Raw genomic sequence first — 17,254 nt, 5'->3', positions numbered from 1 at the left:
TACTTGTTGTATCATACAGTATTTGAAAAGAAGAATGTTGGTTGTTTTCTATCTGCCCGTAATAAATGAGTGATTGCTTTTGTGATCGTCGAGGAAGTGGTTGATGTTGCAGAATTAATTGTTGATTAATGGTGTCTTCATGCATTTGAGGTGGGGCTGCTCAATTATGGACACAATAATAATTAAACAAAAATTCTTACAATTATTCATTATGTTCAGTAAAATATTAGAGGTTGGAATCTTTGGACACCTCACGATTCCATTGGATTCCAACTCTTGGGGTGACGATTCAATTTGAAATCGATTCTGGATTCAACATCCATCCATCCATCCATCCGTTTTCTACCACTTGTCCCTCTCGGGGTCGCTGGGGGTGCTGAAGCCTATCCCAGCTGCACTCGGGCGTAAGACGGGGTGCGCTCTGGACAAGTTGCCACCTCATCGCAGACCAACACAGACAGCAACACGATTCTCGTAATATATTATTTGGTATATAAATTACAATAAAAACTTTTCAAAACATGTTACAGGTTACCAATGCTCCTCTTGGCTGCGAACAAATGTTCTATACACGCAGTGTTGGTTTAAAAAAAACGTATTTTTTACATTTAAAAAAAAATCTCAGAATGTTTACATAATAAAAGAAAATAGAGTAACTCCAACCCGATCCCAACTTTACAATACTTAAGATATATATATATATATATATATATATATATATATATATATATATAAAAAAAGGAAAACCATAAGTTTTTAAAAGCAACAGTGTCAATAATAATAGTAATAATATTAATATCAATAATAGGTGTTTAATGTTTTTTATTCCAAAAATGTATTCACAAATATAAATTGCAAAAAAACCCAAACATTAAAAACAATCAGGTGGTGACTTGTCTAGGGTGTACCACGCCCTCCGCCCAAACGCAGCTGAGATAGGCTCCAGCACACCCCGCGACTCTGTAAGGGACAAGCGGTAGAAAATGGATGGATGGATGAATTTTAAATCCATCCATCCATCCATCCATTTCCTACCGCTTATTCCCTTCGGGATGGCTGGAGGCTATCTCAGCTATAATCGGGCGGAAGGCGGTGTACACCCTGGACAAGTCGCCACCTCATCGTAGGGCCAACACAGATAGACGGACAACATTCACACTCACATTCACACACTAGGGCCAATTTTAGTGTTGCCAATCAACCCCTCTACCACCGTGCTGCCGGATTTTAAATCGATTCACCAAAATTATGAATAGATTTTGAATCGAAAAAAACTATTTTTGGGATTTGGATGTATATTGAATTTTTTGAGCACCTCTATAAAACACAGTGTTGGAGCGTGAATGTAATGTTGTCATGCATATAGTTAAAGGCAAATCTTTGTGTTTTTGTTCATTATTAGGACAGTGTTTCCCACAGGACAGGCATCTATTTGTGGTGGTGTGGTCGAGGGGCGGGGGGTGGCGGCGGCAGCGGCGATGACCAAGAAGAACGCGGAGTTGGAATATAATTACAACACTTTATGTACATATTTATATACAGATTTGAACAATTAGTTATTCACTGAAATATATTTATTAATTGTGGTTCTTACAAAAAATATATCTTATAAAATATAAAAGCTAAAATGTCTCTTAAAGCTCTGCCCCTTTAATTAGTGAATACTAAATAATTTAACTTTAGCCTACTACTACAACCATATTATTTACAAGCAACATAAAGTGAAACAGAGGCAGAGGTGTCCTGCCACAGTCAGTCAACCTCCTCCTCCTCCTCCTGCTGCTGCTGAACAGGTCGCACCTGTGGTCCGGACTGTAGGCCTACCTCCTCTCCAAGTCGAGCCCTTTTCGGCCGTTGAAAATATTTTTCTATACTCATCTGTGTGAAGGAGTGAACATCAACATTAGAATTTATTACTAACGAGCAGAAGCGCTCTATGTACAGTGCCGTCTAACCTTAAGCGGCAGCAGCTCAACACATGCAGGGTTCAACATTAAGGTTTTTTTCTACTTGCCTGACTTCTCAAATCTACTTGCCCCAATATTTTTACTTGTCCTGCCTAGGTTTTTTTCTGGCTGTGTAGTGCTCATGGCTTATATCTTACTAAAATCCTTCCCATTGACTATTTACAACACTACACAGTATTTATTATTATTATTATTATTATTATCTATAATTACATTTAAATGGCATTGCATACATGTAAAATTAAATGCTATTTCACATTATTTGACCAGTAGCAGTTACACTCATCTGAACAGGTCAGCCACCTGTTTAAAGCCCGATCACAGTTGAAATCTTGAAATGAAGGGCCTTTAATGGCCAAAACATTAACCTGGACAACATTTTAACAGCTGGTTGGCTCAGATTTTATTATTTTCATTGCATTCACATGCTGCAGTGGACAGTGGACAATTTAGCTTCAGTCCACGTGTGTTTATTGACAACAGGGTTATAACCTGGACACGTTAGCTTGTCGGTATGAAAACACGTGACTGTTACTACGTGCGTCTGCCCGGCCCCCGAGTCAAACAGCGGCGGTGTTAATTAAGCAGCGTCAGGCTGCTCACCGTCAGTGAAACGCTCGGTGAAATCGCGGATTAACGTTAAATATATGACGAGCCGCGAGCGATGCAGCTATAACCTATCTACCTATAACCTATATTACCCTTGTATTTTGATCCTTCGTCGTCGTCTTCTTCTTCTTCTTCTGGCCCACCAGGTGAATTAAGTGCTATTGGCGGAGTTACAATGCATAGTAGGCTACTGCCACCTACTGCACCGGAGTTGTAACTACAAGGTACATTCACAGACAGAGTCCCATTGCTTTTATGAGCGGTCGAGCGAGTCAAAAGCCGAAAAACCCATTTGTGGCGGACGTAATTCTTTTGTGGCGGGCCGCCACAAATAAATGAATGTGTGGGAAACACTGCTCTATACACGCAGTGTTGGTTTAAAAAAAACATATTTTTTACATTTTTTTAAAAATCCCAGAATGTTTACATAATAAAAGAAAATACAGTAACTCCAACCCGATCCCAACTTTACAATACTTGAGATAAAAAAAATTAAAAAAAAGGAAAACCATAAGTTTTTAAAAGCAACAGTGTCAATAATAATAGTAATAATATTAATATCAATAATAGGTGTTTAATGTTTTTTATTCCAAAAATGTATTCACAAATATAAATTGCAAAAAACCCAAACATTAAAAACAATCAGGTGGTGACTGAATTTTAAATCCATCCATCCATCCACTTTCTACCGCTTATTCCCTTCGGGATCGCGGTGGGTGCTGAAGCCTATCTCAGCTACAATCGGGCGGAAGGCAGGGTACACCCTGGACAAGTTGCCACCTCATCGTAGGGCCAACACAGATAGACAGACAACATTCACACTCACATTCACACACTAGGGCCAATTTAGTGTTGCCAATCAACCCCTCTTCCACCTTGCTGCCGGATTTTAAATCGATTCACCAAAATTATGAATAGATTTTGAATCGAAAATTTTTTGGGGGGGGATTTGGATGTATATTGATTTTTTTGAGCACCTCTATAAAACACAGTGTTGGAGCGTGAATGTAATGTTGTCATGCATATAGTTAAAGGCAAATCTTTGTGTTTTTGTTCATTATTAGTAATACCATTTCAGCTTTTACGCATTACTTTACTATTCTGTCTCTTGGCATACACAATGGCCTCTGGCAGTAGCGGGTGCTGCTGCATGGGGCTTAAAGACAAGCCACTGTTGCCTTCTTCTGCTGCCACGGGCTGGGAATGTGCTTGATTTGAGTCAAAATCTGGATTGTGATTAAAATTGGATCAATTAATTATTTTGAAGCAAAATTATGTGCACAATCTCAACTAGTTTGCTCTTTTACAATGAACAATAACGTTTATTAGATCTGCCCGCAACTCTTCTGCTACCAACCAAGATGTTGAGAGTGGCCGTGCGCAACCCGAGGGTCCCTGGTTCAATCCCCACCTAGTACCAACCTCGTCATGTCCGTTGTGTCCTGAGCAAGACACTTCACCCTTGCTCCTGATGGGTGCTGGTTAGCGCCTTGCATGGCAGCTCCCTCCATCAGTGTGTGAATGTGTGTGTGAATGGGTAAATGTGGAAGTAGTGTCAAAGCGCTTTGAGTACCTTGAAGGTAGAAAAGCGCTATACAAGTACAACCCATTTATCATTTAAAACTGTTAAGTAAGTTGTGTTCAGTTAGAGTTGGATTCATAATATGAAGTTATATAATTAGCTCCATGTTGAATAGTATGCTTACAAAGTTTGCAGATACTGTGTGTTTTAAAAAGGAAGACTAAACTGATTGTTACACGACAAAATAATGTGTTTGTTGAGTTATGCCTTCAAAACACGACCAATAACCAGATTGTTATTCATTCATAGATTGTGTTCATAGATCTCTGCGCCCCCAGAGAATATTAAAGTAATGGGGCTTGCCCTGCTGTCTGAGAAACAGATATTTGGTAACATGCATTTTGGGTTTTCTGCTCGACAAAGCAAGTAGTTTGTATAAAATTATTATTATTATTTTTTTTTTTCCTCAAGCAGCTGCTCCTCTCGTGAAGACTTTTTCAACGCTGTGCTCATCTTTAGATGTTTTTGTTAGTATGAAATTAACTAGTGTGTGGAGGTGTGTCTCCTATCTACGGAGGTGTGTGTGTGTTTGTCAAGACAAAAATAGGTGTGTATGTTTCGTCACTGACACTTGTCTTTGATATCTAAGTGTCTCTCTCTCTCTCACTCTCTCTCTCTCAAACGCCATGTCTGCAGCCTTGCCGCCCCGACAGCACAGCCAGACAACGACTAATTCTGTGGCTTTTTACCGGATTTAGCAGTTTTTATTCATATTACTATTGGTAAGTTTGGCAGTGGGGTTGCCACAGTAACCAGCTTCTTTGTTAAAAGAAGGAAATGAGTAGGTACAGCACACAGTGCTGTAGGAATGTTAGATTCAATAATAATATGCATTAATTATTGTTATTGGATACTAGATTGTTTGGAGGAATGCTGTGTTTATCTACTGCATGTAAAATTGTATCTGTGCCATCTCGGTCTTCTCAGTTGGGAAATCTTTTAAGTATTTACAAAAGGCCTGCAAATGAAATGTCACTGTTTTGTGTTAAGATGTTTTGAGTCATTGTTAAATACTGGCTTTCCAATAGTTGGACTAGAAGCAAAGAGAATGGACTAGTTTCCTCACTAGGACATTAGTGTACAGTGTATTATGTTTCCTGTCTGCATGTGCAGTTTTTGCACTATTAATATAATATTTTGAAATGTTTTGTTTAATTATCCATCTCACATGATATAAAGCATTCTAATGTAGATAGAAAGATGGATATTATATAAGATAGATACCATATTTTCATAGCATAAGAAATAAAGCCACAATGAGAAATGTTAATAATTAATAAAACAAATAGTATCACAGAAACACAACACACCATTTGTATGTTTTTGTGCTATTTTCTTGTGTTATTGATAGCCAAAAGTTACGCATGAACCTAATAAAAAAAGATTACTTAAACTTTGGCTATACTATTAATATTTTGAGGCTATAATAAGCTTGTTGTGTGGTCCTGATCCATTTGTGAAACAGGTTTTAACTGCTTCCACGGTTTCCCCCAGGTTTGCCAACGTGCCTGTGACAGTGGGGCCGTGACAAAGGGCCGTGGTCCATATGACATTATTATATAATTTGCCTAATTTGCGATGCATATACATTTTTTAAAAAGGCAAAAAAAAGTTATACATATATTTAAAAATAAATGTGTGTCATTAATTGGTATCAACATGTATTTTTCTTACATCTTTTTGCTAGATTTTTCAAATGTTGCTGCTTTTTCAAACCCCGGCCGAGTCAGACCAAAGACTATAAAAATGGGAGCCATTAACTCCCTGCTTGACACTCAGCATCAAGGGTTGGAATTGGGGGTTAAATCACCAAAAATGATTCCTAGGCGCGGCCACCCCTGCTGCCCACTGCTCCCCTCACCTCCCAGGGGGTGTTCAAGGGTGATGGGTCAAATGCAGAGAATACTTTCGCCACACCTGGTGTGTGTGTGTGACAATCATGGGTACCGTATTTTTCGGGCTATAAGTTGCAGTTTTTTTCATAGTTTGGCCGGGTGTGCGACTTATATTCAGGAGCGACTTATGTGTGAAATTATTAACACATTACCGTAAAATATCAAATAATATTATTTAGCTCATTCACGTAAGAGACTAGACGTATAAGACTTCATGGGATTTAGCGATTAGGGGTGACAGATTGTTTGGTAAACGTATAGCATGTTCTATATGTTATAGTTATTTGAATGACTCTTACCATAATATGTTACGTTAACATACCAGGCACGTTCTCAGTTGGTTATTTATGCCTCATATAACGTACATTTATTCAGCCTGTTGTTCACTATTCTTTATTTATTTTAAATTGCCTTTCAAATGTCTATTCTTGGTGTTGGGTTTTATCAAATACATTTCCCCCAAAAATGCGACTTATGTTTTTTTCCTTCTTTATTATGCATTTTCGGCCGGTGCGCCTTATACTCTGGTGCGACTTATACTCCGAAAAATACGGTACTTTAACTTTTAACTTTATTGTACAATGTACTTTGGGAATTTTATACAGAATTCTAGAGACTTCTCCCATCCTTTTAGTGACTTTTTCTTAATTAAAAACACGACTAGCAGCAAATATAACATATTTTTCTGCAGTTTAGAGACTCTATACTTCCACCGCTGGATGTCCACGCTGAACAGTGAGAGCTACGCGCTGTTGCTCAAACTGCATTTTATCTCCTTAAAAGCTTCCACTGTCCTGTTAATATTTGCACATTGCCAATTTTAGATCGCTGTCGGAGGGTATATCTTGGATGTATTAAAGTATATCCACATTGTAGACATATTGTCTCCACTCCAAACAATCGAATGCGTAACATCACAACATATTTTTTCTGTCATCAAGGTCTTTTTTTTGGTGGCCAAATTTAAGGGCATTACTAGTCTATACTGTTCAAATAATAGGTTATATATATATATTAATTTGTTATTTTATTATAAATGTTTTTCGCGTTAAAATACACTAATTTTTAGGTTGTGGCGTCTTTTATTTTGCCGTGGCAAGCTGCCATGATCAATTACATGTAGGTAAACCGTGGCTTCACTTGTGGTAGAAAGTTTGAAACTTGGAATCCAGCAAGTCATGTATTGTAGCCCATGGATAGATTTTCAGCCAATGGACCTTAGGTGGTTTGGCAGCTTTGGCTGTGACATTTGAGAATGGATCTAATATTTGGATGGTTTTGAAAATAATTTCATTGACTTTGTTAGTTGTACTATTGTTTTGCATTGTATCAATGCTAATGCGATTTAAAAATTAAGCTTTGGACTGTTCCATTTGTTCATAACAGTCTGTGTCATGAGGGTTTCAGCGGAACTTGTATCTCATTTTCCACTCCAGAAAGTGTTTGATCGCCTTAGGGATACAAGGCGATTTCACCCTGTTGTTAATTGATTACATTATGAAAAAGAACACCCTGCCCTTGTTGTACACAGTACCGATAATTGAGGTGGTAAAACACCACCAAGGAGGGAGCAATACCTTTGAGTCAATGCTTTCCACTTTTGTGCCCTACCGTTGTGCATTACAGCAATATGCCTGTCATCAAACGCCTTATTTATTGTTGTTATTGACAAGCTTCCTTGTGAGTCTAATGCTGAGCCTTTGTTACAAATGATGAGTCAGAATATCAGTCAGCATTCCGCTTATTTACAGTCTGGGCTGTCATACTTGTTCGCTTTTGGTTCTGTGCAGCTAAAGCATTTGCTTATATTAGAGAGGAGCAGCGGACGATTGTATTGTGGGATTTAATTTGAATTTAAAATGTAAAAAAGGCTTGAGGCTTTTTATGTTTTCATTTTCAAAAACAAACAACAAAACTCAAAATAATCAGTAAAATCAGTGTATTGTAAATGGCTAGTCAGTTGCACATATTTGCATATTCACTTCATATTCATAGATAATAAAAAATGTGCGGCAGCAGTTTTTATGGATCTAACTAAAGCATTTGACACAATTAATCACAATATTTTAATCAAAAAACTAGAACGATATGGCATCAGAGGGTTAGTCTTAAACTGGATAAGAAGTTATCTAATGAACAGGAAACAATACGTGAAGCTAGGCGAACACACCTCTACAACGCTAAATATATCCTGTGGTGTACCTCAGGGATCAATACTAGGACCTAAATTATTCAATCTATATATAAATGACATTTGTAAAGTTACAAAAGATTTAAAGTTAGTATTATTTGCGGATGATACAACAGCGTTTTGTTCAGGAGAGAACACACAGAAGATACTACAAATAATAACAGAAGAAATGAACAAATTAAAAAGATGGTTTGACAAAAACAGACTATCGTTGAATCTCAGTAAAACTAAAATAATGCTATTTGGTAACAGTAGAAGAGAAAGTCAAATACAAATACAAATAGACGGAATAGAAATTGAAAGAGTAAATGAAACCAAATTTCTAGGTATAATGATTGATGATAAATTGAACTGGAAATCTCACGTAAAAAATATACAACATAAAGTAGCAAGAAACACGTCAATAATGAATAAAGCAAAACATGTTCTAGACAAAAAATCACTTCATATTCTCTACTGCTCACTAGTGTTACCATATCTGAGTTACTGTGTAGAAATATGGGGAAATAATTACAAAAGTACACTTCATTCATTAACGGTGTTACAAAAAAGATCAGTTAGAATAATACATAATGTTGGATATAGAGAACATACAAATCCTTTATTTATTGAAACAAAGATACTGAAATTCTACGACATAGTGAATTTGCAAACAGCTAAAATTATACACAAAGCAAACTATAACCTGCTACCCAAGAATATACAACAATTCTTCTCAAAAGAGGAGAAATATAATCTTAGGGAAAAATGTAATTTAAAACATTTGTATGCACGTACAACACTTAAGACCTTCAGTATATCAGTATGTGGAATTAAATTATGGAATGGATTAAGCAAAGCAATGAAACAATGTACTAATATGATCCACTTCAAGAAACTCTTCAAACTTAAAGTGTTTACAAAGTACAACGAAGAAGAACCACGATAAACATTATGAATTTATTTAACTCATCCATTCTTTCATTCTTTCACTGACAAAATAATCTTACTTATCTCAACATATGAAATGTAACTTACTTCACCAATTATTATTTATTTACTTATTTTTATTGTGATTGCTTATGGAGTATATTGTGAATAAATTGAGAACAGGAAGTGAACAAAAGTTTTAGCAACTGTTATGTAAAAGAAAAGGGGTAGGATTAAATAAGCTCTGTTTCTTCCTACTCCTTTTCGAACATGTTGACAAGAGAAACTGGAGATTGTGATGTATCATGTTGTATGCTTGCATGTTCGAAATAAACTCAAACTCAACTTATCTTTTTTTTTGTCTTTCTCCACAGATTTCCAATTTGTGTCCATCAATAAAAAAGAGACACAAACTCAAATGTGATTGTTTTGCATCATCTTACACCCAGAAATTTGCTGGTATCCTCAAAACATTCTGCGGCGACTTAAGCACAAGAGCCGCCCTGTTGCCGTGGTGACGATCCAGTGGCGCCTTGACTGACAGGTGTTTGTCCAGAAGAAAGTGTCTGAGTGCTGCCGTCAACATGTGCTAGAAGCTGAACAGTCAGCAATCAAGATTGGTCAGCTTTGACTCCAGAAGATGAGCAATGAAGATGTTTTCTACGACGCCGTTTCAGGTTCGCGCTTCGTGTCTTTATGAACACAATTTACAGCACTTGAACATGTTCTTTTTCTTAAAGTTGCACCATTGTGTATGGGCAGGCATATTTTTATATTTTTATATTGATGCTGCGTTAAAGACAAAAAGTGAGTAAAAACTTGAGAAGCAAAACAAAGCAGGCCCGCGGCTGAAGAACCGCATTGCATGTTTCCTGTCACTCTCCAAAAGTCACCATTAACCCTGGAAAGTCTAGTCGCTTTTTTTTTGAAAATTTGTATCTGGAGAGGTATGAATAAAGCAAAAAAATTGCTGAGTTTGCAACACTAATTCCTCCTGCTATTTCTTCTTGTACTCTGGCTAGGAATGTAACGATAAACCGTATTAAAGATAACCGCGGTAAACGGTTAGCATTACCTGTTTAAATTAAAATGATCGAGTAATCATGATTGACAGCCACACTTTGAAAAACTCACGGACGGACTTGCACTCGCTCGTGAGCTTAAATGCTAACATGAAAACAAGGGACTTTAACTATTTTCCCCATTAAGAAAGGACATACCCCAATCTAAATTTATATAAACACATTGCTGTCTGAACAACTAAGCTTTTCGATTGAGCACATTGAGTCGACAAGCTGTGCTTTTAATTTTTTTAGCACAGAGTGATCAATATAGACTTGGGGGAATATGACACAGATTTGTTTTTACGGTGCGTTCAAAAGAGAAGGACACAACAACGCCCGCCAAAACACTCACATCAGTAGAAAGAAACACAAAACCTGCATAATATTGGGCTATTTAATTGCGGGTCTATTTATTTTAGTTATTTAAAAGAGCCAGAGATTTCAGTGTGTGTACAGTAGAGATGCACGGATAGGCAATTATTTCATCCGCAACCGCATCACAAAAGTCGTCACCCATCCGCCATCCACCCGAACTAACATTTTATCAGAACCGCACCCGCCCGCACCCACCCGTTGTTATATATCTAATATAGACGATGCAAGGCATTAGTGAGGTTATAAAGCTTTTGCCTGTTAAAGAAAGGAGACTGATCCAATGAAGCAGAGACATTCAATGCGTGCCACGCTGTCATGGCCCAGACGCACACCAGTGCGCAATCATCTGGGAGCCGCGCTGAGCGCACCTCCAAGCGCGCTCGCGCCACTCAAACTGCTGCAGGCAGCTGCGTTCACACATGCATCTGTAAGCCTTGTTTTAACATCCTGTGGCACTCTTCTGGGATCACGGCGGACGAAACTGCTCATGCTCAGGGTGTTTGTGGAGTTTCGGGGTTTTGCACAAATGTGATGCACCATGTTAGATGTCCCGGTTTTGTGACTGTCGTAGACATAAACAGCGTCGCAGCTCTTGCAAATCACGTAGCCAGCATTACTATCATCCTGATTTACAACCTCATAAAAACGAGTCCACGCTGAACTTTTCTGGCCTTTTTGTTCCCTGGTCTTTAGTATTCCCTTTTTTAGTTTGTCGCGTACCACGTTTGCTGCCGGCGTTGCCATCTTTTTTTTTTTTTCTTCTTCTGTTGTGGCGTGCTGCAGGTGCCTGATGATAAATAATTGCCTGTTTCAAAGAGTGCTGCTCGTTTTTCGTATGTGGGTAACAACATTTAACTATGTATATATATTTCCGAATTGGTTTAAATGCCACCCGCCTGAATCTATTTAAAATCTAATTTTTTGTAATTTCAACCGCCCGACCCGCGGATAAAATCTTTTTTTTTTTAATTTCAACCGCCCGACCCGCGGATAATCCGCGGACTCCGCGGTTGTGTCCGCAAACCGCGCATCTCTAGTGTACAGTAAGTACTTTTTAAGCAAATTCAACAACACCGCTATAATAATGATAACCGTGACAATTTTGGTCACAATAACCGTGACATGACATTTTCATATTGTTACATTCCTAATTCTGGCAGACCAGGTGTGTTAAAAAGTGGCATTCCATTGCATACCCCCACCTTCTGTACGTACTGCATTTTTCGGAGCATAAGGCGCTCCGGAGTATAAGTCGCACCTGCCGAAAATGCATAATAAAGAAGGAAAAAAACATATATAAGTCGCAGTGGAGTATAAGTCGCATTTTTTGGGGACGTTTATTTGATAAAACCCAACACCAAGAATAGACATTTGAAAGGCAATTTAAAATAAATAAAGAATCGTGAACAACAGGCTGAATAAGTGTACGTTATATGAGGCATAAATAACCAACTGAGAATGTGCCTGGTATGTTAACGTAACATATTATGGTAAGAGTCATTCAAATAACTATAAAATTTAGAACATGCTATACGTTTACCAAACAATCTGTCACTCCTAATCGCTAAATCCCATGAAATCTTATACGTCTAGTCTCTTATGTGAATGAGCTAAATAATATTATTTGATATTTTACTGTAATGTGTTAATAATTTCACACATAAGTCGCACCTGAGTATAAGTCGCACCCCCGGCCAAACTATGAAAAAAACTGCGACTTATAGTCCGAAAAATACGGTAGTCGTAACGACAAGATCCATTCACAGACAGTCCCATTGTAATGTGTTTGAGGAAGGGCAAATAGGAACACATTAATGTATGGGAAACCCTAACAGTACATGCATTGCAACATTTGTACGTTATTAACTGAGAATAGTGTTAAGTATAATGGGAAGTTAACCACTAATAAATTCAACTTAAGTACAAGTAAAAGCCATTTTTTATGTCATAATAAATACATTTTCTGGGTTTATGGTTACCATCACACTTTTCCTTTTTACCAATGCTGGAACGCCATCACTGGTGGTATCACAAACATATAAATAAGCAAAGTAAAAGTACTTGTGGCGTTAATCCTTGAGATGGTCACTGAGTTGAACGCTTACACGTGCTCTGCTTCACAGGCCTAGAATCAGACGAGTCATATGAAGGGGTGTCAGAGTCCATTTACAAAGATGCACTGGTGTTTGGCAGCAGTAGTCGGAAGAACAACGGGTCAAAGCCTCAAGAGAATGGCGTCAGGAAACACAGGTACTGCTGCATTCCTGCACCACCTTTCAGACCAGCCTGCAGATCTGGCTGCATTAATAATGCTACCAGATTCAGAAGTGTCAAGACTGCTTTCAAATTATTTGTTTTTCATTGCATTACATAAGTTACTTGCAGTTAATTAACGTTCTGTAATGCTGTAATCCTTGTCAATGTGGCTTTTATATCCAAGGTGTCTTTGAGCATTTAGTGTAATGCAGGGGTCGGGAACCTTTTTGGCTGAGAGAGCCATGAACGCCAAATATTGTAAAATGTATTTCCGTGAGAGCCATGTAATATTTTTTAACACTGAATACAACTAAATGCGTGCATTTTTAAGTAAGACCAACATTTTTAGAGTATAATAAGTCTCTTATTTTTTTAAGTAAAATTGGTATTCTGAAGCTAACCAATAATAAATCAAATACTTCTTACCAATAATGCGACCCTCCTGTACCTCGAAGGACAGCTGGGATTGGCGGAGCCACCCGCAACCTTGAACAGGTGCTGTAAAAAACAGATGGATGGATTAAAATTAGGGATGTCCCGATCCAGGTTTTTGCACTTCCGATCCGATACCGATATTGTTTTTGCACTTCCGATCCGATACCGATACTGACCGATACCGATACTGACCGATAATGGCCTATCCGAGCATGTATTAAAGTTTAAAGTTATTTAGCCTACTTAGTTGTCAGAATCATGTTGAAAAGGGTTTTAGTACTCTTGATAACAACTAGCCAGCTGAATTAGGTGAGTTTGAATAATACACAATGGTTGGTAACAAGAAACTGACCTGTTTATTCAAGGATAAACACAAAATAGACAAAATTATACATGACAAACAGAAATGGCATCATTGAAACTAGGGCTGGGCGATATGGCCTTTTTTTAATATTGCGATATTTTAAGGCCATATTGCGATACACGATATATATCTCGATATTTTGCCTTAGCCTTGAATGAACACTTGATGCATATAATCACAGCAGTATGATAATTCTGTGTGTTTTGATGGATTGATTGAGACTTTTATTAGTAGGTTGCACAGTGAAGTACATATTCCGTACAATTGACCACTAAATGGTAACACCCGAATAAGTTTTTCAACTTGTTTAAGTCGGGGTCCAGATATATACTATCAGATATATACTATCATCATAATACAGTCATCACACAAGATAATCACATTGAATTATTTACATTATTTATAATCCAGGGTGTGGAGGGGGGCGCCTGATGTAAGTGTCAAAAAGACAGCCAAAGAGTTTGATATGAGAATAAATCTAAAGTTAAAATATAGGATAGAAATGCACCCATTTGCAGGAAATGTAGTCTTGATTTTCAAAATTTTCTTTCAAGGCTTGCATGTCTACATTAAAACATTCTTCTTCATACTGCATTAATATATGCTACTTTTAAACTTTCATGCAGAGAAGGAAATCACAACTAAAAAAATCACTAATTTTTTCATACGGTGTTGATCTGGTAATTTTTGCCTCTACATTTTGATGGTGTGGACGTGTGGCACCGAACGGAGATAAGTGTCTCGACAGACGTCACAATATTTGAACAATGATGACGAAAACTGTTTTCTCGGTCGTGTCCGTGTGTCGAAAATTGTTATGCGCTTATTTTTTTATTTGATTTTGTGCGTGGCATATAATTGCTATGCGCTGAGGACGTTTAAACAGTGCGCAATTGCACAAGCGCGCACCTTAGAGAGAACGTTGGTCACACGGCTGCGCTAGCATCACAGCTAATGTTAGCCATGCTGCTACCTCTCTGCTCGGGGAGGACGTATACGTATGTGACGTATGACGTGACAGTATGTGACGTGTGTAAGAAGGTGCGCTTGCTGTCTGTGAGAAGCACAGACACAGAAAAGAGTGAGAAGAGCCTGTCGTGTAATGCCAGCAGCTAAAAGCAACTGCGTGAGAATCCACAGACCTGTGGATGTGTTGAAGGTGTGCTGGAAAATGCGGAACGGAAATGATAGGGAGCAGCAGAAAAGTGGAATGTACTATTTAAATAGTTGCGTTGGAAAACACGGACCGGAGTTTTTTTTTTAACTGGATCTGGATCGGCATTTTCCCATGCCTTGCCGATACGCATTTTTTTGCAAATATCGGCGGCCGATCCGATCCAAATATCGGATCGGGACATCCCTAATTAACATGCATGAGAATGTTTTATATTTTGAAAGTTATTTTTAACACTGTGATTTCCAGCGGAATTATTAATTACTTATCGTGTTAAGCAATGTCAGCTAAGATTTATCTGAGAGCCTAATGCACTCATCAAAAGAGCCACATCTGGCTTGCGAGCCATAGGTTCCCTACCCCTGGTGTAATGCATGCTTTGACAGCTCAATTCAGTGACGTTTGTTGAGCTGCTTAAAGGAGGTCATATAGGTAGTGTAGTGGTTCACAAAGCTGACATAACTACAATTGGCTAGTAAGGCTGTAGCCCCTTACGTGACCCTAAACAGGATACTTCTTACAGAAATGGATGCATGGTGATGCATGCTGGTGGATTCAGACTGTCTGTCTTAGTTAGGATATATAGCAGCATACTAATGTTGTGGTGTCATGTTTCTCTTGCGTGTATTATCTTGAAGTTCGTAAAGTAGTGTTCCTTTTTCTGATAGCAGACCAGTCAGACGACATACTCTGCTTATCTACTGCCGATACTTTCATTCTGTCTCGAGCATGTCAGATCAGATACAGGAGTATACGGGCTGTCTCTCATTTTGTGCATTTTTTACATTTAGACTTTCGAGTGCACAAAGCCTAGATTATGTTGCAGTGTCCTGGTGCCGACGTGACACCAGCTTGATCCTCCCACTCCAAACCCTCCAGTGGAGCTTAATGGGGACTTTCAAAAAATGTCAACCTCATGTTAACGCCGAAACCGATAGCAGAGCTGCGATTGGCTAACTTTTTTCAACATAATTTCTAATATGTAGCCTTTCCTGTTTTTGTTTTTTTAAGATCGGAATGCGTTTTCTTTCGGTTTTAGCAACACGTACAATAAAAGGGACTGATGTTTCAGCTCTATAAACGTTCTAGACGTCTTCGGTCACCATGGTTTAGTTACTACTACTACACAGAAAGCTAAATAGCTAGTGAACGAGAGTTGTGGTTGCTCTCAGAAAAATGCAACCTCATCGCATTTTAGGAGGGAATCAGTCAACCTAGGCGAAGAACTATAAAAAGATTAAGACAGCGTTTGAGGGGACAGCGTAGTGAAAAATTCACACTAGGAAGTGATGAACCATCTACGTAGCCAACTTGGCTTCGTAGCAGAAGGGAAGGGATTATGGTGCGTTCCATTTGTACTGGGAAGTCGGAAGTTCGAAGTTCCTAGTCGAAATTTTAACTGGAACGCCCCTCAAAGTAGGATATCCGATTCGGAAAGTCGAAGCATTCCCAGCACTCCTGAGTTTGTTTTGAAGATGACTGCTCTGGATGTAAACAATGATATCCCCTTCTATCATCCATTATTAGCACTTCTGATTAGTTTTTGTCGCAGTAAATCAGCCATGTACAATGTATTGTTGTACGTTTATTAGAGATGTCCGATAATATCGGACTGCCGTTATTATCGGCCGATAAATGCTTTGAAATGTAATATCGGAAATTATCGGTATCGGTTTCAAAAAGTAAAATGTATGACTTTTTAAAACGCCGCTGTACGGAGTGGTACACGGACATAGGGAGAAGTACAGCGCGCCAATAAACCTTAAAGGCACTGCCTCTGCGTGCCGGCCCAATCACCTAATATCTACAGCTTTTCACACACACAAGTGAATGCCAAGCATACTCTGTCAACAGCCATACAGGTCACACTGAGGGTGGCCAAATAAACAACTTTAACACTGTTACAAATATGCACCACACTGTGAACCCACACCAAACAAGAATGACAAACACATTTCGGGAGAACATCCGCACCGTAACACAACATAAACACAACAGAACAAATACCCAGAACCCCTTGCAGCACTAACTCTTCCGGGACGCTACAATATACACCCCCCGTTCCCCACCCCCCCAAATCCGCCCACCTCAACCCTCTCAAATTCCAAGCTGCTGTTTTGAGGCGTGTTAACAAAAATAATGCACATTGTGACTTCAATAATAAATATGGCAGTGCCATGTTGGCATTTTTTTCTATAACTTGAGTTGATTTATTTTGGAAAACCTTGTTACATTGTTTAATGCATCCAGCGGGGCATCATAACAAAATTAGGCATAATAATGTGTTAATTCCACGAAAATCGGTAATTAAAAGAGTTGGACAATATCGGAATATTGGATATCGGCAAAAAAGCCATTATCGGACATCTCTAACGTTTATGTATGGTAAAGACACTGTAGTCAGTGTAAACTACATTTATTGTATGTGATATA

The 17,254-nt window shown here is 38.4% G+C and overlaps 1 protein-coding gene across 2 annotated transcripts in view; it reads left to right on the top strand.

Moving 5' to 3' along the window:
* The window catches only part of LOC133615801 (oxysterol-binding protein-related protein 2-like), a 58,514-nt gene that overhangs the window by 14,867 nt on the left and 26,393 nt on the right, over positions 1–17,254 (top strand). The window contains exons 1-3 of one of the 2 annotated variants that reach the window (XM_061974601.1): positions 4,726–4,880; positions 9,528–9,830; positions 12,716–12,842. In XM_061974601.1, the coding sequence (XP_061830585.1) occupies positions 9,794–9,830; positions 12,716–12,842 (164 nt within the window). In that variant the 5' untranslated portion in view covers positions 4,726–4,880; positions 9,528–9,793. Of the gene's footprint in view, positions 1–4,725; positions 4,881–9,527; positions 9,831–12,715; positions 12,843–17,254 lie in introns of those variants that run through there. The other variant, XM_061974609.1, reaches the window with a different exon arrangement.

This window comes from Nerophis lumbriciformis, linkage group LG01, assembly GCF_033978685.3.
Source record: "Nerophis lumbriciformis linkage group LG01, RoL_Nlum_v2.1, whole genome shotgun sequence".
Classification (NCBI taxonomy): Eukaryota; Metazoa; Chordata; class Actinopteri; order Syngnathiformes; family Syngnathidae; genus Nerophis; species Nerophis lumbriciformis.
Note: the sequence above shows the minus strand (reverse complement) of the source record. Positions and strands in the feature narration are given on the sequence as shown.